We start from the raw sequence: 20,065 nt of genomic DNA, 5'->3' as shown, positions 1-20,065 counted from the left end.
GGCATGCACCACTGTTCCAGGCTTCATTAACATTCCTGAGTGGGGGCGTTTCCTCTGTGTTTTCTTTTAGGTTCTCCGATTGCCACTGGAACAGGAACCCTTCTCTTGATCCTCTCCGACATAAATGATAATGCTCCCATACCAGAATCTCGAAATGTCTACTTCTGCCAGAAGAATCCACAGCCTCAAATCATAAACATCATAGACCCAGATCTTCCCCCCAACACTTCACCCTTCACAGCAGAACTGACACATGGGGCAAGTGTGAATTGGACCATTGAGTACAGTGATCCAGGTGGGAACTTGAACTTGATTTCTCCACCCTGCTTCTCCCTGCTGTGTTTCTCCTTTCCTTTTCCCCGCCTGCTGCTCAATTTCCCTTCCCACTCTACTTGCCAGCCCTTTCCTTTGTTATTTGCTCCTTATGCCTTCTACACCTATGGCATCGTCCCAAAGGTCTCCTTCATTTCCTCACATTTTGCCTTGTGACATACTGCCTTGTAACCAAAACCCCAAGCAGCTCCACTTTCTTCATTCAGCTTTGTAGCATCTTTAGTTCCCTCCCAGTCTTTATTTATCTATCTCTTTATTTTTCTTCTCCTGGTCCCATTAATTCGTTTTGCTTTTCTCAGCCCAAGAGTCTCTCATTTTGAAGCCAAAGAAACCCTTAGAGTTGGGTGAATACAAAATCAATCTCAAGCTCATGGATAATCAGAACAAAGACCAGGTGACCACCTTGGACGTCCATGTATGTGACTGTGAGGGAACTGTCAACAACTGTATAAAGCCAAAATTTGCAGAAGCGACACTGGAAGTTCCTGCCATTCTAGGGATTCTTGGCGGTATCCTTGCTTTCCTAAGTAAGTGCAGCTGGCAATGTGTTTAAGCCTTTGGCTCCTCAAGTGGGGGAGGTTTATTTCCTGGAAAGAACTTTTAATTAAGGTGCTAGTTAGAAGATGAAAGAGACTCTCAAGTAGAGTGTTTTAAATAAAGTAGAAGTTTGTCTTTTACTGAACATTTCAGAGGTAAGTGTCCAGGAGTGGAAGACATACCATTCATGAAGTCAAAGGGGGACTCAGAGTTCATATTTTTTTTTCTTTTCCTCTCTCAGTGCTTTCCAAGCCTCAGTGAATACAGGTGGGACACAAACACATGAAGCTTTTCTTGCATTTCACCAATATTTAACTGCTTATTCGGCACCAGGCTTTGTCAGACACTGGGGGCACTGGGTTTTTGGTATAACCAAAAACATCCCTTGAGAAAGACAGTAGAATGAATTGGACATAACTTTCTTATGTTCATATATGAATATACCACCAGTGAAACTCCGTGTCATGAACAACCACAAGAATGGGATCCTAATTAGAATAAGTTATGCTCCATGTATGTATGATATCAAAATGCACTCTACTGTCATGTCTATCTATAAAGAACAACAACAAAAAATCATTATGCCAGAACCATGCATACTAATATCAATAACCAGGTTTCCCAGGATATATAAGAGTGCTGGGCACTGTTCTGAATGCTGGAGGTATCAGTAAACAAAATAAAACATTTATCCATGGATATTCTAGGTGAAGACAAAAAATAAACAGATCTACAAGTAAATGGAAAAAAATAAAATAAAGCATCCTTTGGGAAACCAACCATAAGATTCTGCATGGTTAGGAACTGTTTGCAGCCTGCAGTGTCTCATTCATGCCACATCCCATGGCGCAATTAGCGAATACTCAGTATTTTCATCCATGAATCCTGAACTAGAGAATTACATTATTTATCTGGATAAGACCTCTGCCATCCTGGCTCAGAAGCAATAGGCAGAGTGCATGTAAGGAATCTTTCCCAAGTTTATGGAAACCTCCTGTTTCAATGAGATAATGCTTCTCCAAAATACAGTGTATAAGTGTTTGGGCACTTGTACCTATAACACACATGAAAACAAAAAATAATTAAAGCAAAAATAAATAATGAAAACACAGAATCCTTTTCCCTCCCCATTCACAATATTATTTTTTAAAGTGATGTATGTATTCAAATTATAATCTCAAAATCAAGTGAAAACTTTGGAAATAGAATTTAAAGCTTGAGCTAGCTTGCTTATACAATCTTTTTTTTTTTTTTTTTTTTTTAATGTTCTTTTTAGTTATACATGACAGTAGAATATATTTTGGAATTTATACAAACCTGGAGTACATCTTGTTCTAATTGGGATCCTAATCTTGTGGTTGTACATGATGAAGAGATTCACTGTGGTGTATTTAAATTTGTATGTAGGAAAGTTAAAATAGATTCATTCCACTGTCTTTCCTGTGCTGTCCCCCTGTTTCCTCCCTTCATTCACAATCTTTGTTTTAAGATTAAGAACATGTCAGGTGATTCTGTAGTCTGTAGCAGTTGCTAATCTCATCTGTTGCTGTAACAGATTAACAATCACAGGCATGCATCAATTACATTTAGACTGTCCCAGAAGCCCTGCTCACAAACCTTGAATGGCTCCAACTCACTCAGAATCAAAGCCATAGCCTTGTAGTGGTCCCTCCCATCCCTAGTCTCTTCTCCACTTCAGCCACATTGGCCTCTTCCCCCTTCCTCAATCACACCAAGTACACACCTGCCTCAGGGTCTTTGCCCCTACCATTTCCTCTTCCTGGAACACTTTGCCCCAGAATCTGGGGGAAATGACTTTGATTGGTTTTAAGATCCATCTGAAACTTAAAGAACACACTGTAATTCAAGCATCATAGTCAGCTATGTTGTATCACATTTATTAAATTCAAGTACGTGAGTGTCATTCATGTGGGTTGACTGCATATGTGTTAAAGGTGGCCAGTGGCTGCTGTCTGCCTGCCTCTGGTCTGGAATGTAAGTTGTGGGTACTCTGTGATGGCAGCTTCTGGCTTTCCTTGCCCGTAGCTTACATCACTCTCTCCCTCTCCCCCTCCAGTCCTGCTTCTGCTGCTTCTGCTGTTTGTTCGGAGGAGAGGGGTGGTCAAAGAGCCCTTACTGCCACCAGAAGATGACACCCGGGACAACGTTTATTACTATGATGAAGAAGGAGGTGGAGAAGAAGACCAGGTGGGTTTTTGAAACATAAAAGCTCTATCTGATAAGGAGAAGGCAGACATTGAAATAGCTGTGCCATTCTGTGTATTATTCTTAAGGAAAAACCCCCTAAAATGGACATTGTCATTAGGTATCATCATTATCATCCTTACCAGCATAACTAACATTTATTCATTGCTTACTGTACTGTACCCAGATGAGAGAACTGAGGTAGAGAGCAGTTGTATGGCTTGCCCAAGGTCATACACCTAGTCTGGCTTCAGAGCCTATACTCTTTGTATTGTCGGGACATGAACTTCAATTAAGTTGTCTTTGGAGATAATTTGTAGAAATTATTGTAGAATAGCAACCTATTTTAATATTTGGTTTCTCTTGAGTTTTTAGTTAGGCCAAACTGTTTGCTTTTTTAGAAGTTAAGTCTTTTTTTTTCCTCCACAGTACTGGGGCTTGAACTCGATAGTGTTAGTCCTGAGCTATACCTTTTTTGATTTTTTAAAATTTTGAGATAGGGCCTCAACTAAATTGCTAAATTGTGGAGGCTGGCCTCTAACTTGCAATCTTCCTGGCTTGGCCTCCCAAGTCACTGGAATTAGAGGTATGTGCCACCACACCTCGACTGTGTATCTGAGTGTGGGATTGGGGATCGAGCCCCATTCCTTGCATATGTGAGGCAAGTGCTCTATCAGTGAGCTACATCCCCAGCCTGAGATATTAATTCTTGAGGCCCTCTCTGTTTTTGCCTGAGTTTGCAAATGGACTTGTCTTTGTCTTACTCAATGTTCCAGATTTCAAGGCGTTTTTAAGTCTAATCGGAGGGTACACTGTTTCAGTGAACAGTTATCACAGCCCCACTATATAGTACACAACCCCAGGATTTCAGTGGCACACATCAATAAGCATACCTTTCTCAGGCATTTGTGGGTTAGCTGGGGCAGTTGCTAATCTCAGTGGAATTCACAAGAATCTGAAGGTTGGCTGCAGCTCACTGACCTTGGCAGATTTTTAGATGAATGACTCAAAGCCTCAAGTTGTGTCCAGGTCTGTTCCTCCTTTGTACAAGCAGGCTAGTGCCTTTCAAGCTTTTGCCTGTTGTCACCTTGCTGAAAACAAGTCACGTGACAAAGGCCAACATAAATGGACGTGTACTCTTCTCATAAAGGCTCTGGTGGGGAGGGAGTAAATGTTTGCTGAATAATAATCTAATCATTTTATTCTATGGAAAGCAGGTAAGATTTAACAGTTTATATTCATCTCAATTGTTACTCGTTCAAGCTGTTTTCTTTCAGTGCTAGTTGGGAGATTCTTAATTTGAAAACTGTCATTTTATATTAAATTGGGCATATGCTGGTAGGTATCATACAGTTGGTAGTTAAGGCATAACACGAACATGGCTTTATGTATGTGGCTGTTTCTTTTTGTCATACCTTTATCTTTTTCTCCAAGGACTTTGACTTGAGCCAGTTGCACAGAGGCCTGGATGCTCGGCCAGAAGTGACTCGTAATGATGTAGCACCAACCCTCCTGAGTGTGCCCCAGTACCGTCCCCGCCCTGCCAATCCTGATGAAATTGGAAATTTTATTGATGAAGTAAGTAAGCAAAGTTGAATATCAAAGCACAACATACCTCTAAACTCCAGAGTAAAGAGAGGAAAACAAAATAATAAAAATTAGACAAAGGATCTTTAGCTTCATCCCTTTATCATGCTTTTAGCCTGCCTAATCCCTGAGCCCTCTTGTTTTTGTATCTTCTGTGAACTTTAGAATTGACAGCACTTTTAATTAGTCTTAGGGAATTTGGTAAAGTCTATAGGACAAAACCAAGAATTGCTTGAAAGGATTTAGTAGATCTAGAAATGAAATTAAAGGATGCAAAGTAAGTTGAGTTTGTTTTCTTTGATGGGATCCCCTGTATCTCACCACTGGTTGGGACATAATGTTAAATGTGCATCGTAGTCTACTTACAGCCAGAAAAATAAAATCCGTATTGTATGTGTCAGAAATTCATTCTGTTTATAGATTGAGAAGCTTAAACAGATAGGAGTGGATTTACCTTGTGTAAACAGAAGGCTGGGGTATGCTGTCCCAGATAGTGCGTGGGGCTGTCCCACTCTTCTGTTGCATGCTCTTAGTATGCAGAAGTGCTTGCTCTCCTGGTTGATGCCTTGTGATCACAGGATGGCTTCCTCACTGCCAGGCCTCAAGTCCATCGTTCAGTCAGGAAGAAGTAAGAGAGGCAGCACAGATGACAAAAATGTTTCTTCTGGTCCACCATATTCAAGAAAGGAATTTGCCCAAAATGTTATTGGCTAGAACTGGCACAGATGGTTCCTGCCTGCAGGGGAGAATAATAAGGCATTAAATTCATTAGCTCAGGATAAAATGAGGAAGAACTGGGAGTGAGATGACTAAAGAACCCAGTAAGGGAACAGTCCAACAAAGACTATTTCCTTTTCTTACGCTATTTCATGTAATCATTTGCTCAGTTAGTTTTTTCAGGGCTAGCCTGATAGTCTAGTGGCCCTTGGAGGCTGAGGCTGGTTTTACTTAGTCTGCTGTGGGAGTCACTAACACTGAGGACTGTACAAAACAATGCATTAAGGTGGGCAGCCAAGTTGTATCCATTCAAGCCACTGGATTCTTGGGGAATAGGACCCCCCCCACCACCACAATCTTTTATTTGTACTGGAGATTAAGCCCAGGGGTGATTTACCATTGAGCTACAATCCCCAACCCTTTTTACTTTTTATTTTGATACTGAGTCTCTCCAAGTTGCTGAGGCTGGCCTTGAACCTGCCATCCTCTTGCCTCAGCCTCCCAAATCACTGGAAATACAGGTGTGCACCACTGCATGTGTCACCTGAAACACCACAAGGAGGTATCTAGCCTCCAATGCCTTCTCGTGCCCAGGAGTGTGTGTTCCTTTTACTGAAAGACCTCCTTGTCTCTCTTCTTTAGAACCTGAAGGCGGCTGATAGTGACCCCACAGCGCCCCCTTATGATTCTCTGCTGGTGTTCGACTATGAAGGAAGTGGTTCTGAAGCTGCCAGTCTCAGCTCGCTTAATTCCTCAGAATCGGACCAGGACCAGGACTATGACTACCTGAACGAATGGGGCAATCGCTTCAAGAAACTGGCAGACATGTACGGGGGTGGCGAGGACGACTAGGGCGCTCTGGAGAGGGTTCCTTTGGCCCGAGTGATGGGAAATGAGGAGCAATGTTGCTGGGGGTTTTTTAGCTACCTTCCCTAGACGTGAGTTCCTGGGGAGAGAGACTGATCTGAGATGCCGTAAAGATAGTTGTTTCCATTTTGTAGTTCTAATCTGGGTCTGTTAGAAAGGTTTGACATAGTGCTTGAATTTTTTTTTTTCTTTAATCACTCTTTTCAGAGTGATGACGTCCCAAAGTTCCCCGAATTTTAATATTTCAAAAGAACAAACTTCAGTCTCAGAAGGTTCTCCTAACCACATGTAGATTTCCCTAGGGGGCATTGCTTATGTTTAAAAGGAAGGGGAAGAGCAATTGTCCTGTTTTTTTTTTTGTTTTTTTTTTTTTGTGTGTGTGTATGTACATATATATATATATATAAAGTTTTTTTGTTTTTTTTTAATTGTGTGCTTTCCCCCCATCAGCGCACTGGTATGTCCTGTGTTCTAGCCTCCACCCTTAAGTTGCTCTGCGGGGGACAGGGATTCTTTATCTCCTGAGTACTGACTTGAAATGGGCATCTATGCATTTACTTGTTCTCAGTCCGGGTTTGCTATGCAAATGTCATTGCGGGGTGGTTTGGTTCTGTATGGGAACCTGGACCAGAAAGTGTGGTGAATTTTCAGGTGCCACTTAACGTTTAATGTCTATTTATCACTGACACAAAAAGCAATGTGTTCTAGGATGTAGAATAGTGCCTATAGTGCTGCAGCCAAAGCCAGAAAGGAAGTATGAGAGATGGACTTGGAGATGGCAAAGAGAGCTTGTCACCGAGCCTGGCCTTTTAGCAAACATGCTGAGGATCATTGAAGTGATTTGATCTCTATCCCTCAAAATTCTGGCAGAATGGAGGAATCTCAGCGTATGTTTCCTACCCAGGATCTTTATACCATGGTTTGTACCCAAAGCCCAGAATCCCCAAGTGCCTGCTTTTAATGGGTCTACAGAAAACACTGGCTGATCTGGACATAGTTGCCTGATTCTAACTGCACACAGAAAACTGTAGATATTAGAAATCCCATTGTATTTTCTTAGAAGCAGGAAGTAAACACTGCCCTAATGTATGTTAAGTAAGGGGAAGAAAATTACTTTGATTTGAATTTTTTTTTTTTAATTCAAAATGCAAATTTCAACTTTGGGCAACTACAGAAGAGTTGCATTGAAATTGCTTTACTGTCAACTGTTTTGGGAAGGAAAAAAAAATTATGTCTGCAATCAGTTGTTGGAATTGTCTTGATTTTTGCATTTTAAACTATCTGATGTAGGTATAGAGAATGTCACTATAAGTTTTGAGTGTAAATGTGTGTGGGTGCTGATAATTTTGTATTTTCTTTGGGAGTGGAAGAAGAAAACAATTCAAGCTGAGAAATTTATTCTTAAGGAAGCATTTTTTATAAATTTTATTAAAGAATTTTGTTAAATCATTGTCAAACTTGTTTGATTTGTTTCCACTGAAATTCTAAGCAAGGCAAAAGGAAGATGGAAGAGATGAATTCATTCAAGATGTGTAGAAAGAAGCCTCAGAGTGAAATGACCTCTTCAGAATTTTTAGTTTCCCCTTTTCTGTCATACAAAATAGGGCTGGGGGTGTGGCTCAGTGGTCTAGTGCCCTGGAGTTCAATCCCCAGCAACCCTTGTACCCGCACACTCCCCCCCCCCAAAAAAAAAAATCCAAGGTCAATGGGAGACTCAGTGAACCTCTAGCTAGGGAACAAAAGCAGTTTCAAGCAATGCTCACCTAGTCAGCAACGTTAGCATAGGCCAGTGGTTTTCCACTGAGGAAAATTGTGGCCCCGCCCCCACATTTTTTTTTTTTTTGGTGCTGGGGATCAAACCTAGGGCCTTGTGCATATGAGCAAGCACTCTACCAACTGAGCTATATCCCCAGCCGTTTGTGGCCCCTTTTGCCAGGGAACATTGAACAATTTCTGGAGGTACCGGGGAGATCCTTCTGTGATCAAGTCAAGGCTAGGGATACTGCTAAACATCCCAAAATGCACAGGACAGTCCCACACAACAAGGACTTATCCAGCCCAAAATGTTAATAGTGCTGCTGAGAATGCTTGGGATAGGCTGACAACCTTTTTTTTCCCCCCCCGCTAGAGGGGTGTGATTTTTTTTTTGATAATTTTTTAAATCATGGTGTATAAAATTAAACACATTGTTGTGCATCTGTCTTCACCGTCCATCTTCAGGACTTTTCGCCATCCCAAACTGAAACTCTTCATTTTATCATTTTTAGGTATATAATTCAAAACATATCTGTTCTATTACTGTCTCTGTGAATTAGCCTATTCTATATAGTTTATGTAAGTGAAATTTATTTGTATTTTTGTTTTTGGAGTGCTTAGCATAATTTTCAAAGTGCATCCATATTGTATCAGAATCTCATTCCTTTTTAGGACTAAGTAGTATTCCATTGCATGCATATACCACATTTTGTTTATCCTCTCATCTTGGGTTGTTTCTACCTTTTTCTACATTTTTCTTTTGAAATGAACACTGGCATACAATTACCCATTGGAGTTTCTGCTTTCAATTCTTTTAGGAATATATCTAGAAGTAGAATTTCTGGGTCATGTAATTAATTATATGTTTAGCTTCTGAAAAGCCACCAAGCCATCTTGATTGGCTTGGAGTGAAAATCAAAAAATCTATAAAAAGACCTTTTTGGGAAATTGGGGAGTTGAATCTGAATCATTTAGGAAATAAATCTTGGGTACCAATAATGGTTGCATGGTTCTAAGAGAAATGTTAGAATATAAATGCTGAAGGGATAAAGTGTCATGGCATTAGGAATTTAATTTAAAAATTGTTCAAAAAATGTTTAAATTGAGAGCTAGTGAGAAAGCAAATGTGACAAAATGTTCATAACACCCGGATCTACATGAAGAGTATATAAGCATTCATGTACTATTTCCATTTATCTTCAGTTTGAAGGCATTTCAAAATAAAATGTCGGGAAAACTAAGGAGATCAGAAATAAATCTCACATGTGTGATCAAATGGTATTTGACAATGGTGCAAAACCACTCAGTGGGGGAAGAGATAGTCTTCAACAAATGAGCTGCGGAAACTGGTAGAACACTGCTTAGCATGTTCAAGGATCTAGGTTCAATCCTCAGCCCTGCCCAAAAAAAAAAAAAAAAAGAATTTAGGGGCCAATTATGAAAATAGAATACAACTCTTCTAGTTATCACTTGTAACTTTAAAAGATAGTCTCCCTAAGGTCACTTAATTTGCTGGGGTCTTTCCTGTTCTGTAAAACAGCCATTGATAGTCGTTGAGTGCTATTAGTCTCCTTAGTTTTGGGTTGAGCAAACACCCATAGTCTGCTCATAGCAGCACAATTCACAATAGCTAGACTGTGGAACCAACCTAGATGCCCTTCAATAGATGAATGGATAAAAAAAATGTGGCATTTATACACAATAGAGTATTACTCAACACTAAAAAAATGACAAAATCATGGCATTTGCAGGGAAATGGATGGCATTAGAACAGATTATGCTAAGTGAAGCCAGCCAATCCCTAAAAAACAAATGCCAAATGTCTTCTTTGATATAAGGAGGGCAACTAAGAACAGAGCAGGGAGGAAGAGCATGAGAAGAAGATCACCATTAAACAGGGACGAGAGCGGGGAGGGAAAGGGAGAGAGAAGGGAAATTGCATGGTAAAGGAAGGAGACCCTCATTGTTATACAAAATTACATATAAGAGGAAGTGAGGGGAAAGGGGGGAAAAACAAGAGAAAGAAATGAATTACAGTAGATGGGGTAGAGAGAGAAGATGGGAGGGGAGGGGAGGGGAGGGGGATAGTAGAGGATAGCAAGGGCAGCAGAATACAACATACACTAGTATGGCAGTATGTAAAAAAGTGGATGTGTAACTGATGTGATTCTGCAATCTGTATATGGGGTAAAAATGGGAGTTCATAATCCGCTTGAATCAAATGTATGAAACATGATATGTCAAGAGCTTTGTAATGTTTTGAACAACTAATAATAATAATAAGAAGAAGAAGAAGAAGAAGAAGAAGAAGAAATCAAGACCACAGGGTCTCAGGGAGAATTTTCTCAAAGTGGGTGGTGAGAGTGGGGGTGGTGTTCTTGCAACATTGATAGGGCATCATAATCAACTTTTAATGATGGAAGACTCAGGCAAAAATAAAGGTTCTGCCCTTAGAAGCATTGTCCTGCAACTTATGAATACCCCATCACGATTTATGTAGGTGAAAAACTTGTTTCTGATTGTCTGAGTTTTAAATTCATTCTGTCTTATATGTAAACACAATTTGTGGGGGCACTGTTTTATAATTTTCTTTCTTTTTGGTACTGGGGATTGAACCCAGGGGCACTCTACCATTGAATTACATCCCTAGCCCTTTTTATTTTTTATTTTGAGACAGGTTCTGGCTAAGTTGCTTAGGGCCTCCTTAAGTTCCTGAGGCTGGTCTTGAACTTTTAATTCTCCTATCTTAGCCTCAAGAATTGTTGGGATTACAGATATGTGCCACTGCACCTGCTACTCTGAATTTTCTAGGAATACAACAAGCAGATAAGTAGAACAAAGATCAATTTTGGAAGTCCCTTTCAAAAACTATATCACCAATATCAACATCTGTAGCTATTACATCCATCATGGTCATATATATGTATATATTTATTCTTTTTTTGTATATATCTTTAGATGTCACAAAGAAGTCAGCAATATTCAATTGAATAGTTTTATTTATTCAAACTCATCTATAAGTAGATGTAAGCACCTCATTTTGCCTTTCCATGTTGCAATACACAAGTATTTTCATATTGAAATACATCATGGGACTGGGGATTTATTTATTCGCAATACTCGGCATTGAACCACTGAGCCATATACCCAGTTCTTTTTATTTTTTATTTTGAGGCAAAAAAATCTCACTAAGTGGACTAGCCTGGCCTCGAATTTGCGATCCTCCTGCCTCAGCCTTCCGAGTCAGTAAGATTATAGGTGTCTGTCACCATGCCCGGCAGAAATATATATTATTTTATGATAAACGCCCCCCCTTCTCTCTCTCTCCCTCCCTTGCTCTCTTTTTCCAGGAGTGGGGACTGAACCCAGGGTTGACTTACCACTGAGCTACATCCTCAGCCCTCTTTTCATTTTTTATTTTCAGACAGCGTCTTGCCAAGTTGTCCAGGATGTCCTGGAACTCGTGATCCTCCTGCCTCGCTATCTTCTGCTTTATCCGGCAATTTTTCATACTGAGTTCTAAAACTGTGTGGTGCTTCGTCCATCACCAGGCTCAGGGAGGAAAGGTAACCCCAAACCAATATTTATGCGAAGGGGGCGTTCCTGACCGAGTTGGCCCCGCCCCACGCCGCGCACAGCCCTCCAGCCGCACTCAACATGGCGACAGCGCTGTTCCACCAGGGCGCTTGAGCAGCGCGCAGGCGTCATATTCCGCTCCAGTCATGGCGGCCCCGGGACAGGCGGTAGGCAGCGGGGCTGTGGAGACGTGCGGTCTGGACCAGATTCTGGAAGGGTTGAAATTGCTGTTGAGCCCGGGAGGTGAGAAGACGCATCTCGACACCGGGCTGGGCCCGGAACTCTTAGGGCCGCCACTTTTCCAGCGCCGCCTTGCTCCCTCAGCGTGCGCCCCTCAGGCTTTCTCGGGACCCTGCGCTGAGGGGATTTGGGCATTGTCCAGGCTGTTTTCAAACTTGGGGAGACTGAGGCTCAAGGAGGGCATGGGAGCTGTCCAAGACTGTTACTAGCAACATCTTTTGAGAGCTTCTCCGCGCCAGGCACTTTTAAGCGCCCGGGGTCCATTATTTCATTCTGCACCTCTCAGGGGCGGGCGCTGAGGAAACAGCCTCAGAGGGATTCAGGCGCCCAGAGGTGGCTTGTGAGGTCCTAATCGCTTGAGGGCCCGGGGCCTGGTGTGGACGCTAGAGATTTGTACAGAATGCCATGGAGTCCCGAAATGGGAAGCGGTGAAGTTTGAAGTTTGAGGGGTTTTGGGGAGAGTAAACAGGTTTCCAATTTGGTAGGAGGGATTTACAGTCACGTTGAATCTTCTGTGCTGAGTTAACAAGATCTTCCCAATTTAGAATCTGGAGATACCTTGGCAAGAGTTGAGCCTCGCACTCTTTTACCACTGAGGACAGGTGGTGGCGTTTGGAAGTCATTAAGTAACCCCAAATTCATGGGGTCCAGCGGGGCGCTATGGCGCACGCCTGTCATTCCTGTCATCCCAGCGATTTGGGAGTCTGAGGCAGGAAGATCAATTTATAGAGATCCTCTCTCTCTCTCTCTCTCAATCAAATTAGAAGACTATCTCATCGATTTTTTAGTTTTAGGCGAGCGTGCTACCGCTTGAGCCACATCCCCAGCCCCGAATTTTTTTAATATTTATTTTTTAGTTCTCGGCGGACACAACATCTTTATTTGTATGTGGTGCTGAGGATCGAACCCGGGCCGCACGCATGCCAGGCGAGCGCGCTACCACTTGAGCCACATCCCCAGCCCTGTGCTCTATATTTATAAATGAAGGAACCAAGGCTCAGGTACATTGGAAATTGCCCAACGTAAAACTAAGAAGTGGCAGAGCTAAGATTTGAATTTAGGTTTCTTCCACTAAAAACATGATAAACATACTACATTGCCCCCCAAGTTAGAGTCAAACTGCAAAATATACTTTAATTTGCTAAAGGAGAGGTCACTTGTTTAGCAACTGTAGTTATATTCAATACCATTGAGAAGAAGGTTAGATAAGCAGAAACTTGGAAGTAGTCATCTATCACAAAACACATATAACTTCATTTACAGAAGGCCCTTCTAATCTCTAAGGCTATGTGGTGAAGTTATATATGCATATTCATTTGACTTATTCCTATTTGAAAAAGAATAAGTGATGTGGTAAGATCATATTATTTTGTATATATAATCTATTATATGTTGTGTAAACCTGCCTTCTGTTCTCTTTCATTTAATATTTTGTACTGGGATTGAACCCAGGGTCTTGTGCATGCTAAGCACATGTTCTACCACTGAGCTGTTGTTTTCTTTTTTTTTTAATCAGTTTTTGGTGGGCACAACATCTTTATTTTATTTTTATGTGGTGCCAGGGATGGAACCCAGTGCCCCATGCATGCCAGGAGAGTGCGTTACCGCTTGAGCCACATCCTCAGCCCTGAGCTGTTTTTTTTCTTATCCTATTAGCTGCTAAGGGAATTTAGAAGTACCTGTACATAATAAGAATGGCCCTGATGAACATAGGGTCTTGAGGAGATAGGAAGAAAGTATTGTTTGAAATTATATACAACTGAATTAAACATTTTTGATCTGTCTACCTATTTTGATCACTATCTTTGAAGTAATATTTACAAGGAGTCAATTTATATTCTTTCCTCAGTGCTTTTGGAATACAAAAATAGGAGCTGGGGTTGTGGCTCAGTGGTGGAGCGCTTGCCTAGCATGTGTGAGGTACTGGTTTTGAGCCTCAGCACCACATAATAAATAAATAAATACATAAAGATAGTGTGTGTGTGTGTGTGTGTGTGTGTGTATATATAAACACAGTGTGCTGTCTGCATCTTGTCTATTTGGGGAGATTTCCAACACGGCAGGATAACAAGTGGTCAATGGGTGGCATATGTAACAACAACTGAATGGAGAAGTTATGTGTGGGTGAGACTTAAGAATCATAGAAGAAAGAGGAATTGAGGCTGGATTCCAATTAGACGAAAAGAAGGAAAACATCCAACAAGGTTTTACTTTTGACCTTCAAAAGTTCTGTTACTTTAAGCATTTTCTATTCCCCTGTCTTTCGTGTGTGTGTGTGTGTGTGTGTGTGTGTGTGTGTGTGTGAGAGAGAGAGAGAGAGAGAGAGAGAATAGTGAAGGCCAGAGAGGGATTGAGTGGGAGATGGAGACAGGGATGCCTCCTCACAGGCCAAGAGAGGCACAAGAGAGAAGGAGAGATGGATGAACAGAGACCCACAGAGACATCTGCTGCTCCGATGAGAGTGNTTACATATGCTAGGCAAACACTCTACCTCGAAGCTACATCCCCAGCCTACAGCTGTGTGTGTGTGTGTGTGTGTGTGTGTGTGTGTGTGTGTGTGTGAGAGAGAGAGAGAGAGAGAGAGAGAGAGAGAGAGAGATATGCTGGGGATTGAACTCAGGGTCTTGTTCATGGAGGCAAGTGCTTCATCATCAGGCTCCAACCCCTACCCTTTAAAAAAAAATTTAATTTTGAGATAATCTCTCTAAATTGCCCAGTCTGATCTTGAACTTGCCATCTTCCTGTCTCAACCTCCCAAGTAGCTGGAATTACAGGGGTATGCTGGCACAGCTGGATTTTTTAAAATATGTGTTTTTTAGTTATAGGTGGACACAATATCTTTATTTTATTTTTATGTGGTGCTGAGGATTGAACCCAGTGCCTTGCACATGCTAGGTGAGTGCTCTACCTCTGAGCCAAAACCCCAGCCCCTGGCACTGCTAGATTTTTATGTCTGCTCCATTCAGTCGATCCTGATTGTTTTGGTTGAAGTAAGTGACAGATCCCTGAGACTCACATAGCTATGTAGTTGAAAAAAAGGGAGGGATTTCAATCACATTTTCAGATAGTTGTTTATATTTTTCCTGTATAATATACTAAAACTCAACAAGATGTTTTCTTACCAGTATAGACTCTGAACTCATATTAATGAGCTTTTCATCCTTTGTGAAATCATAAGAAAATGAGAGTAGAATGGCAAATAATGTCATAACAAGATAGTTTTTTTTTTTTTTTTTTTTGTGGTGCTGGGAATTGATCCCAGGCCTTTACACATGCAGGTGTTGTACCGCTGAGCCATACCCCCAGCCCTTTATGAAATAGTTTTGACTTTGCCCTGAGGGAATTTTTGGAACCCTCTCAAACCCACACTGAGAACCACTGCTTTAAGGGAGTGCTTCCATTTATTTTCAAGGACCATAGATTTCATTTTCATCACCAGTAGAGGGCAGAAAAGACTACTTTATTAAGAGGCTCTTGGATCATACTTAAGTAAGAGCTTTTGTTTCAAATCACCTTCTTTGTGTCCCATGTTTGGGTTCAAAGATCTTATAAAGTTACAGGAAGTCATATAGAGATAGGTTAGTGATTTAATGTTTAGTGGCAAGAAGCCATGAGAGCATCCATTTCCTTTTTGGGTATATATGAACTAAAGGAATCAGATTTTTTTTAAAAATATATTTATTTTTTAGTTGTACACAATATCATCTTTATTTTATTTATTTTTATGTGGTGCTGAGGATCGAACCCAGGCCTTGCACATGCTAGGCGAGCGCTCTACCACTGAGCCACAACCCCAGCCCGAGGAATCAGATTTTTAAAAAAATTTTTTTTGAGTTGTAGTTGGACACAATGCCTTTATTTTATTTGTTTATTTTTATGTGGTGCTGAGGTTTGAACCCAATGCCTCACATGTGCTAGGCAAGTACTCTACCACTGAACCATAACCTCAGCCCAAGGAATCAGATTTTAAAACTAGTGGATTAGAACACTAACTCTGGACAGCTCTAGAGAAATATTCTTACTATTCTGGTTCTCATTATTTTGAAAGGACAATGGTAATGGGGATGTAGCTCTGTGGTAGAGTGCTTTCCTAACATGCACTAGGTTTGATCTCCAGCACTGTAAAGAAAAAAAAAATGTAAGAACAATGTTGTTTTATTTATTTATTAGGCACTGGGGATTGAACCCAAGGGTGTTTTACTTCTGAGCCACATTCCAGTCCTTTTAATTTTTATTTTGAGATAGGGTCTTAGCTAAGTTGCTGAGGCTGGCCTTGAACTTGCTATCCTCCTGCCTCAGTCTCCTGAGTTGCTGAGATTATAGGTGTGTGCTGTCCCACACAACTAGATTTTATTTTTTACATCATCTTTAAGTCTATAGAAAATATGAGCAGGAAGTAGAGAGAGTTCTCATATTCCTTTCTCCACCCCAATCCTAATTTCCCCTTTTATTAACATTAGTGTGGTATGTGTATTATAATTGATTAACATATCTTGATATATTTTTATTAACTAAAATCCATAATTTGCTTTAGAGTTCTCAGTTGGTAGTATACAGTTCTATGAACTTGAACAAATATATAATGTCTGTATATACTATTATAATACTGTACGTAATTATTTTGTGTGTGTGTGTGTGTGTTTGGTACTGGGTATTGGACTCAGAGGGGGATTGAAACCAGAGGTGCTTTATCGCTGAGTGAGCTACATCCCCAGTTCTTTTTATTTCTTCTTTTTTTTTTTTTCTACTGGGGATTGAACTCAGGGGTACTCAACCACTGAACCACATCTCCAGTCCTATTTTTGTATTTTATTTAGAGACAAGGTCTCACTGAGTTGCTTAGTGCCTCGCAGTTGCTGATGCTGGCTTTGAACTCACAATTCTCCTGTCTCAGCCTCCCAAGCCGCTGGGATTACAGGCGTGTACCACTGTGGCCTGCATCTTTTTATTTCATTTTTGAGACAGGGTCTTGCTGAGTTGCTGAGGCTGATCTCAAATTTATGATCTTCCTGCCTCAGCCTCCTGAATCATTGGAATTATGGGTATGTGCCATCACACGAAGGCAAAATTATTTTTAAGAATGGTTTCACCTCCCTAAAAATCCATGCTCCATCTGTTTTTTTGTGTTTTTGTTTTGTTTTGTTTTCTTACTTCCAGTCTTCTGGGTAGGGTGGCAAGGCATTCCACACAGAAGGAAGTATAATTTATTTTCCCTGCATATAACATATAATCTCCTTTTTTTTTTTTAATTTCAAAAGGATCAGGCTCAAGTTCCTTACAGATTACAAAACATGATATCTTATTGGCTACTTTAAAATCTAATCTGTCTGCCTTGGAGGATAAACTTCTGAAGGATCCTCAGTGGAAGAAATTGAAACTACTAAGAGATGAAATTGTTAATAAGGCAGAATGGCCACAAAACTCTGTGGACATCACTTGGAGTTTTACCTCTCAAGCCTTGTTGTTGCTGTTGTGCTTGAAGGAAACCATGATCCGCCTTGCAGCTGCCTTCAATCCAGGTAAACCCAACCCTAGGACTCCAGAAGTCGCTCCTGCCCTAAGCCCTGATACACTTAGTATCTCACAACAGAAGATGGTCCAGTCCATTTTACAATTTGTAGTCATTTGGGGTGTCTGTCCCTATCTGATGCCTGGTGTTGGAGTTCCTTTGAGATATAGGACTGAGTTTGGTGCCGTTGTTCAAGACGTCGTGCGTTTGGATGTTGCTCCCCATGCAACCCGGAGACTGTATACCAGCTGCAAGGCCCTTCTCAGTGTTGGGCAGCACAAATCTCTTGGGAGCTTGATTTTCTGTCGCCACTTTGGGGATATCGCAGCAGGTCTGTGCCAGCTGGGATTCTGCCCAACCAAAAAACCACTAACACCCATGGAAGAGGTAAACATACATTGAGAGATGGAGAGAGAGAATATGTGTGTTTGTGTCTGGTTGTTACAAAAGATAACTCTTAGTTCTTTGAAACGGGCCCATTGAAAGATCTGGAGTTCCTATTGAATGCTAAAGGATAGACAATGGGTAAATGCATCTTTTTTGGGGGGGCAGGGGGTTGAAGGGCTTCATTTGTCAACATAGGAATTAGTCAGAAACTGTTAAGATATAAATGAAGCAGGGGTCAGGGTGGCCTATATTCTGGTGATCCTTAGCTGCCACAGCCAGGTTGCTCCATGCCCTCACTTCTCTTTCATGTGCTTGTGTCACCCTCATACTTGTTCCTTTCCTGTTTATTCACTTTTTTCTGTGTTTATAATCATTTGCCGAAAAGCCACTATTATCCAAGAAGTGGCCCAAAATTATGAGCTCCCTTAATGCTTCAACAGAGCCCTGTGCTCTTTATTTTAAGGCAGTGCATCTCGACAGTTCTAGCAGTGCCTACAGCCTGCATTTCCCTGAGATGGAGCACCTGGGTCAACAGATCTGTGTGCTATTTCTGAGGCTAAGCAATGTTGCAGGAGTCTTAGGCAGGAGACAGAAAAGAAAAGGGAAGCCAAAAACCAAGTAGGAAAGGGGATAAGAATTGACAGAGGGGCAACCTGGTGAATGTACATTGTAAAGCTGGAAAAAGTTCCACCAATAGCTGCTGCTCTGAGTAGCCCTCACATCGTAGTGTACTACATGTAATAGGCAAGACCTTGACTGTTTCACTGTGAGTGCTAATTACCAAAGGGAGACTATACTGTTGGGACTCACATGTGCCCCAGAATAGAACCTCTGTTTACTGTCCAAGTTCTGAATGAGTGAAAACACTAGCTAACAAAATAAGAGAGATGAAAAGTAAAAAATATTACCTCTGGGCTGGGTATATATCTCAGTAGTAGAGTGGTTGCTTAGTATGCCTAATGTTTGTCTAACATCCCTGGGTTTAATCCCTAGTACAGAAAGAAAGGAAAGAAAGAGAGAAGATTCCAGAAAAACATCACCTCTGTTGCTTATAAAGACAGTGGGAGGAGATAACTTATGATGGAGACATTTCCTAATGATACACTCCAGAATTAGACATATTTACTATTTACCAGTTTCAGCAGTGCTGGAAAACTACATTGCCTTCTGCCTTATGGCAGGGGGATTTGCCCCTGCTCAGCAAGACTGAGCAGAACAGAATGTGAACTCACTCTCACAAGATAGAAGAGGAGTGAGCTGAATAGTGCATATCAAAACTGGCTAGTGATCGAATGTATTCAGTAGTCACCAGTAAGATAAGCCATATCTCTTGCCTAGAAGGGGAGTGACTGGGGATGGAGAGAGGGCCAGGAGTGTTTTTGTAGACAGCTTCCTCCATGTGGAAGGAAGTCAAGAGGGGACAGAAGTCTTCCTTTTTCTCCATTCATAACAACCTTTGTTTGGTGTTGTAAAATATTATCTTGTATTTCCTGCCTGGTTTGTATTCCTCTAAAGTTGAGTCCATATTTTTTGTAGGTTTTAACTGAAGAGGAAAGGACTGTATCCAGGGGGGCCTTGAGAGACCTCTTGGATCAAGTGTATCAACCATTGGCTGTCCGTGAATTACTTATCCTCCAGGGAGGACCTCCCCAGGTATTTTCCTGGGTGAACTGTTAATGTGTGGTGTGCTATGTTCTCTTAGAAAATTAGATAATTTTAGTTACCTATTTAATGATCTTTTTTTTGTGTGTGTGGTGCTGGGGATTGTACATAGGAGGCAAGCACACTATCAACTGAGCTATATCCCCAGCCCTTCATTGTTTTTTTTTTAAGATCGTCAAATGGTATTTATAAAACTCAGTGACAGATGGGCATGGTGGTACACATTTGTGATCCCAGTGACTCAGGAGGCTGAGGGAGGAAGATCACAAGTTTGAAATCAGCCTCAGCAATTTAGTGAGACTCTCAGCAATGTAGCAAGATCCTGTCTCAAAATAAAAAATCTGGGGATATAGCTCAGTGGTAAATTAACCCTAGCTTCAATCTCTAGTACAATAAAACAAAACAAAACTAAAAGACATTGACCTTCAGAATAATATAAAATGCCTTTTCATTAGTGGAATCATGGATACTTTCCCAAGAATATTATGATCACTTTTTTAAGGCTATGGCAGTTTTTTTTTTTTTTTAAATATTTATTTTTTAGTTGTAGGTGGACACACAATCTTTATTTTATTTTTATGTAGTGCTGAGGATCAAACCTAGGGCCTCGAAAGTACTAGGTGGGCACTCTACCACTAAGCCACAACCCCAGCCCAGGCTATGGCAATTTTATGTAAAATATATTTTATT

General features: G+C 41.0%; 2 protein-coding genes across 2 annotated transcripts in view; both read left to right on the top strand.

Annotated features, from left to right (window-relative positions):
• Cdh1 (cadherin 1) overlaps positions 1–7,623 on the top strand; it is a 70,454-nt gene extending 62,831 nt beyond the window's left edge. The window contains exons 10-14 of the mRNA XM_048792419.1: positions 71–295; positions 633–860; positions 2,948–3,078; positions 4,510–4,653; positions 6,022–7,623. Coding sequence (XP_048648376.1) covers positions 71–295; positions 633–860; positions 2,948–3,078; positions 4,510–4,653; positions 6,022–6,231 — 938 coding nt within the window. The 3' untranslated portion in view covers positions 6,232–7,623. The remainder of the gene's footprint in view (positions 1–70; positions 296–632; positions 861–2,947; positions 3,079–4,509; positions 4,654–6,021) is intronic.
• Positions 7,624–11,638: 4,015 nt separating this feature from the next.
• Tango6 (transport and golgi organization 6 homolog) overlaps positions 11,639–20,065 on the top strand; it is a 168,574-nt gene continuing 160,147 nt past the window's right edge. Inside the window, exons 1-3 of the mRNA XM_048792418.1 lie at positions 11,639–11,820; positions 17,076–17,713; positions 19,250–19,366. Coding sequence (XP_048648375.1) covers positions 11,724–11,820; positions 17,076–17,713; positions 19,250–19,366 — 852 coding nt within the window. The 5' untranslated portion in view covers positions 11,639–11,723. The remainder of the gene's footprint in view (positions 11,821–17,075; positions 17,714–19,249; positions 19,367–20,065) is intronic.

The sequence above is a fragment of the Marmota marmota genome, unplaced genomic scaffold (genome assembly GCF_001458135.2).
Source record: "Marmota marmota marmota unplaced genomic scaffold, marMar, whole genome shotgun sequence".
In the NCBI taxonomy this organism is placed as follows: Eukaryota; Metazoa; Chordata; class Mammalia; order Rodentia; family Sciuridae; genus Marmota; species Marmota marmota.
Note: the sequence above shows the minus strand (reverse complement) of the source record. Positions and strands in the feature narration are given on the sequence as shown.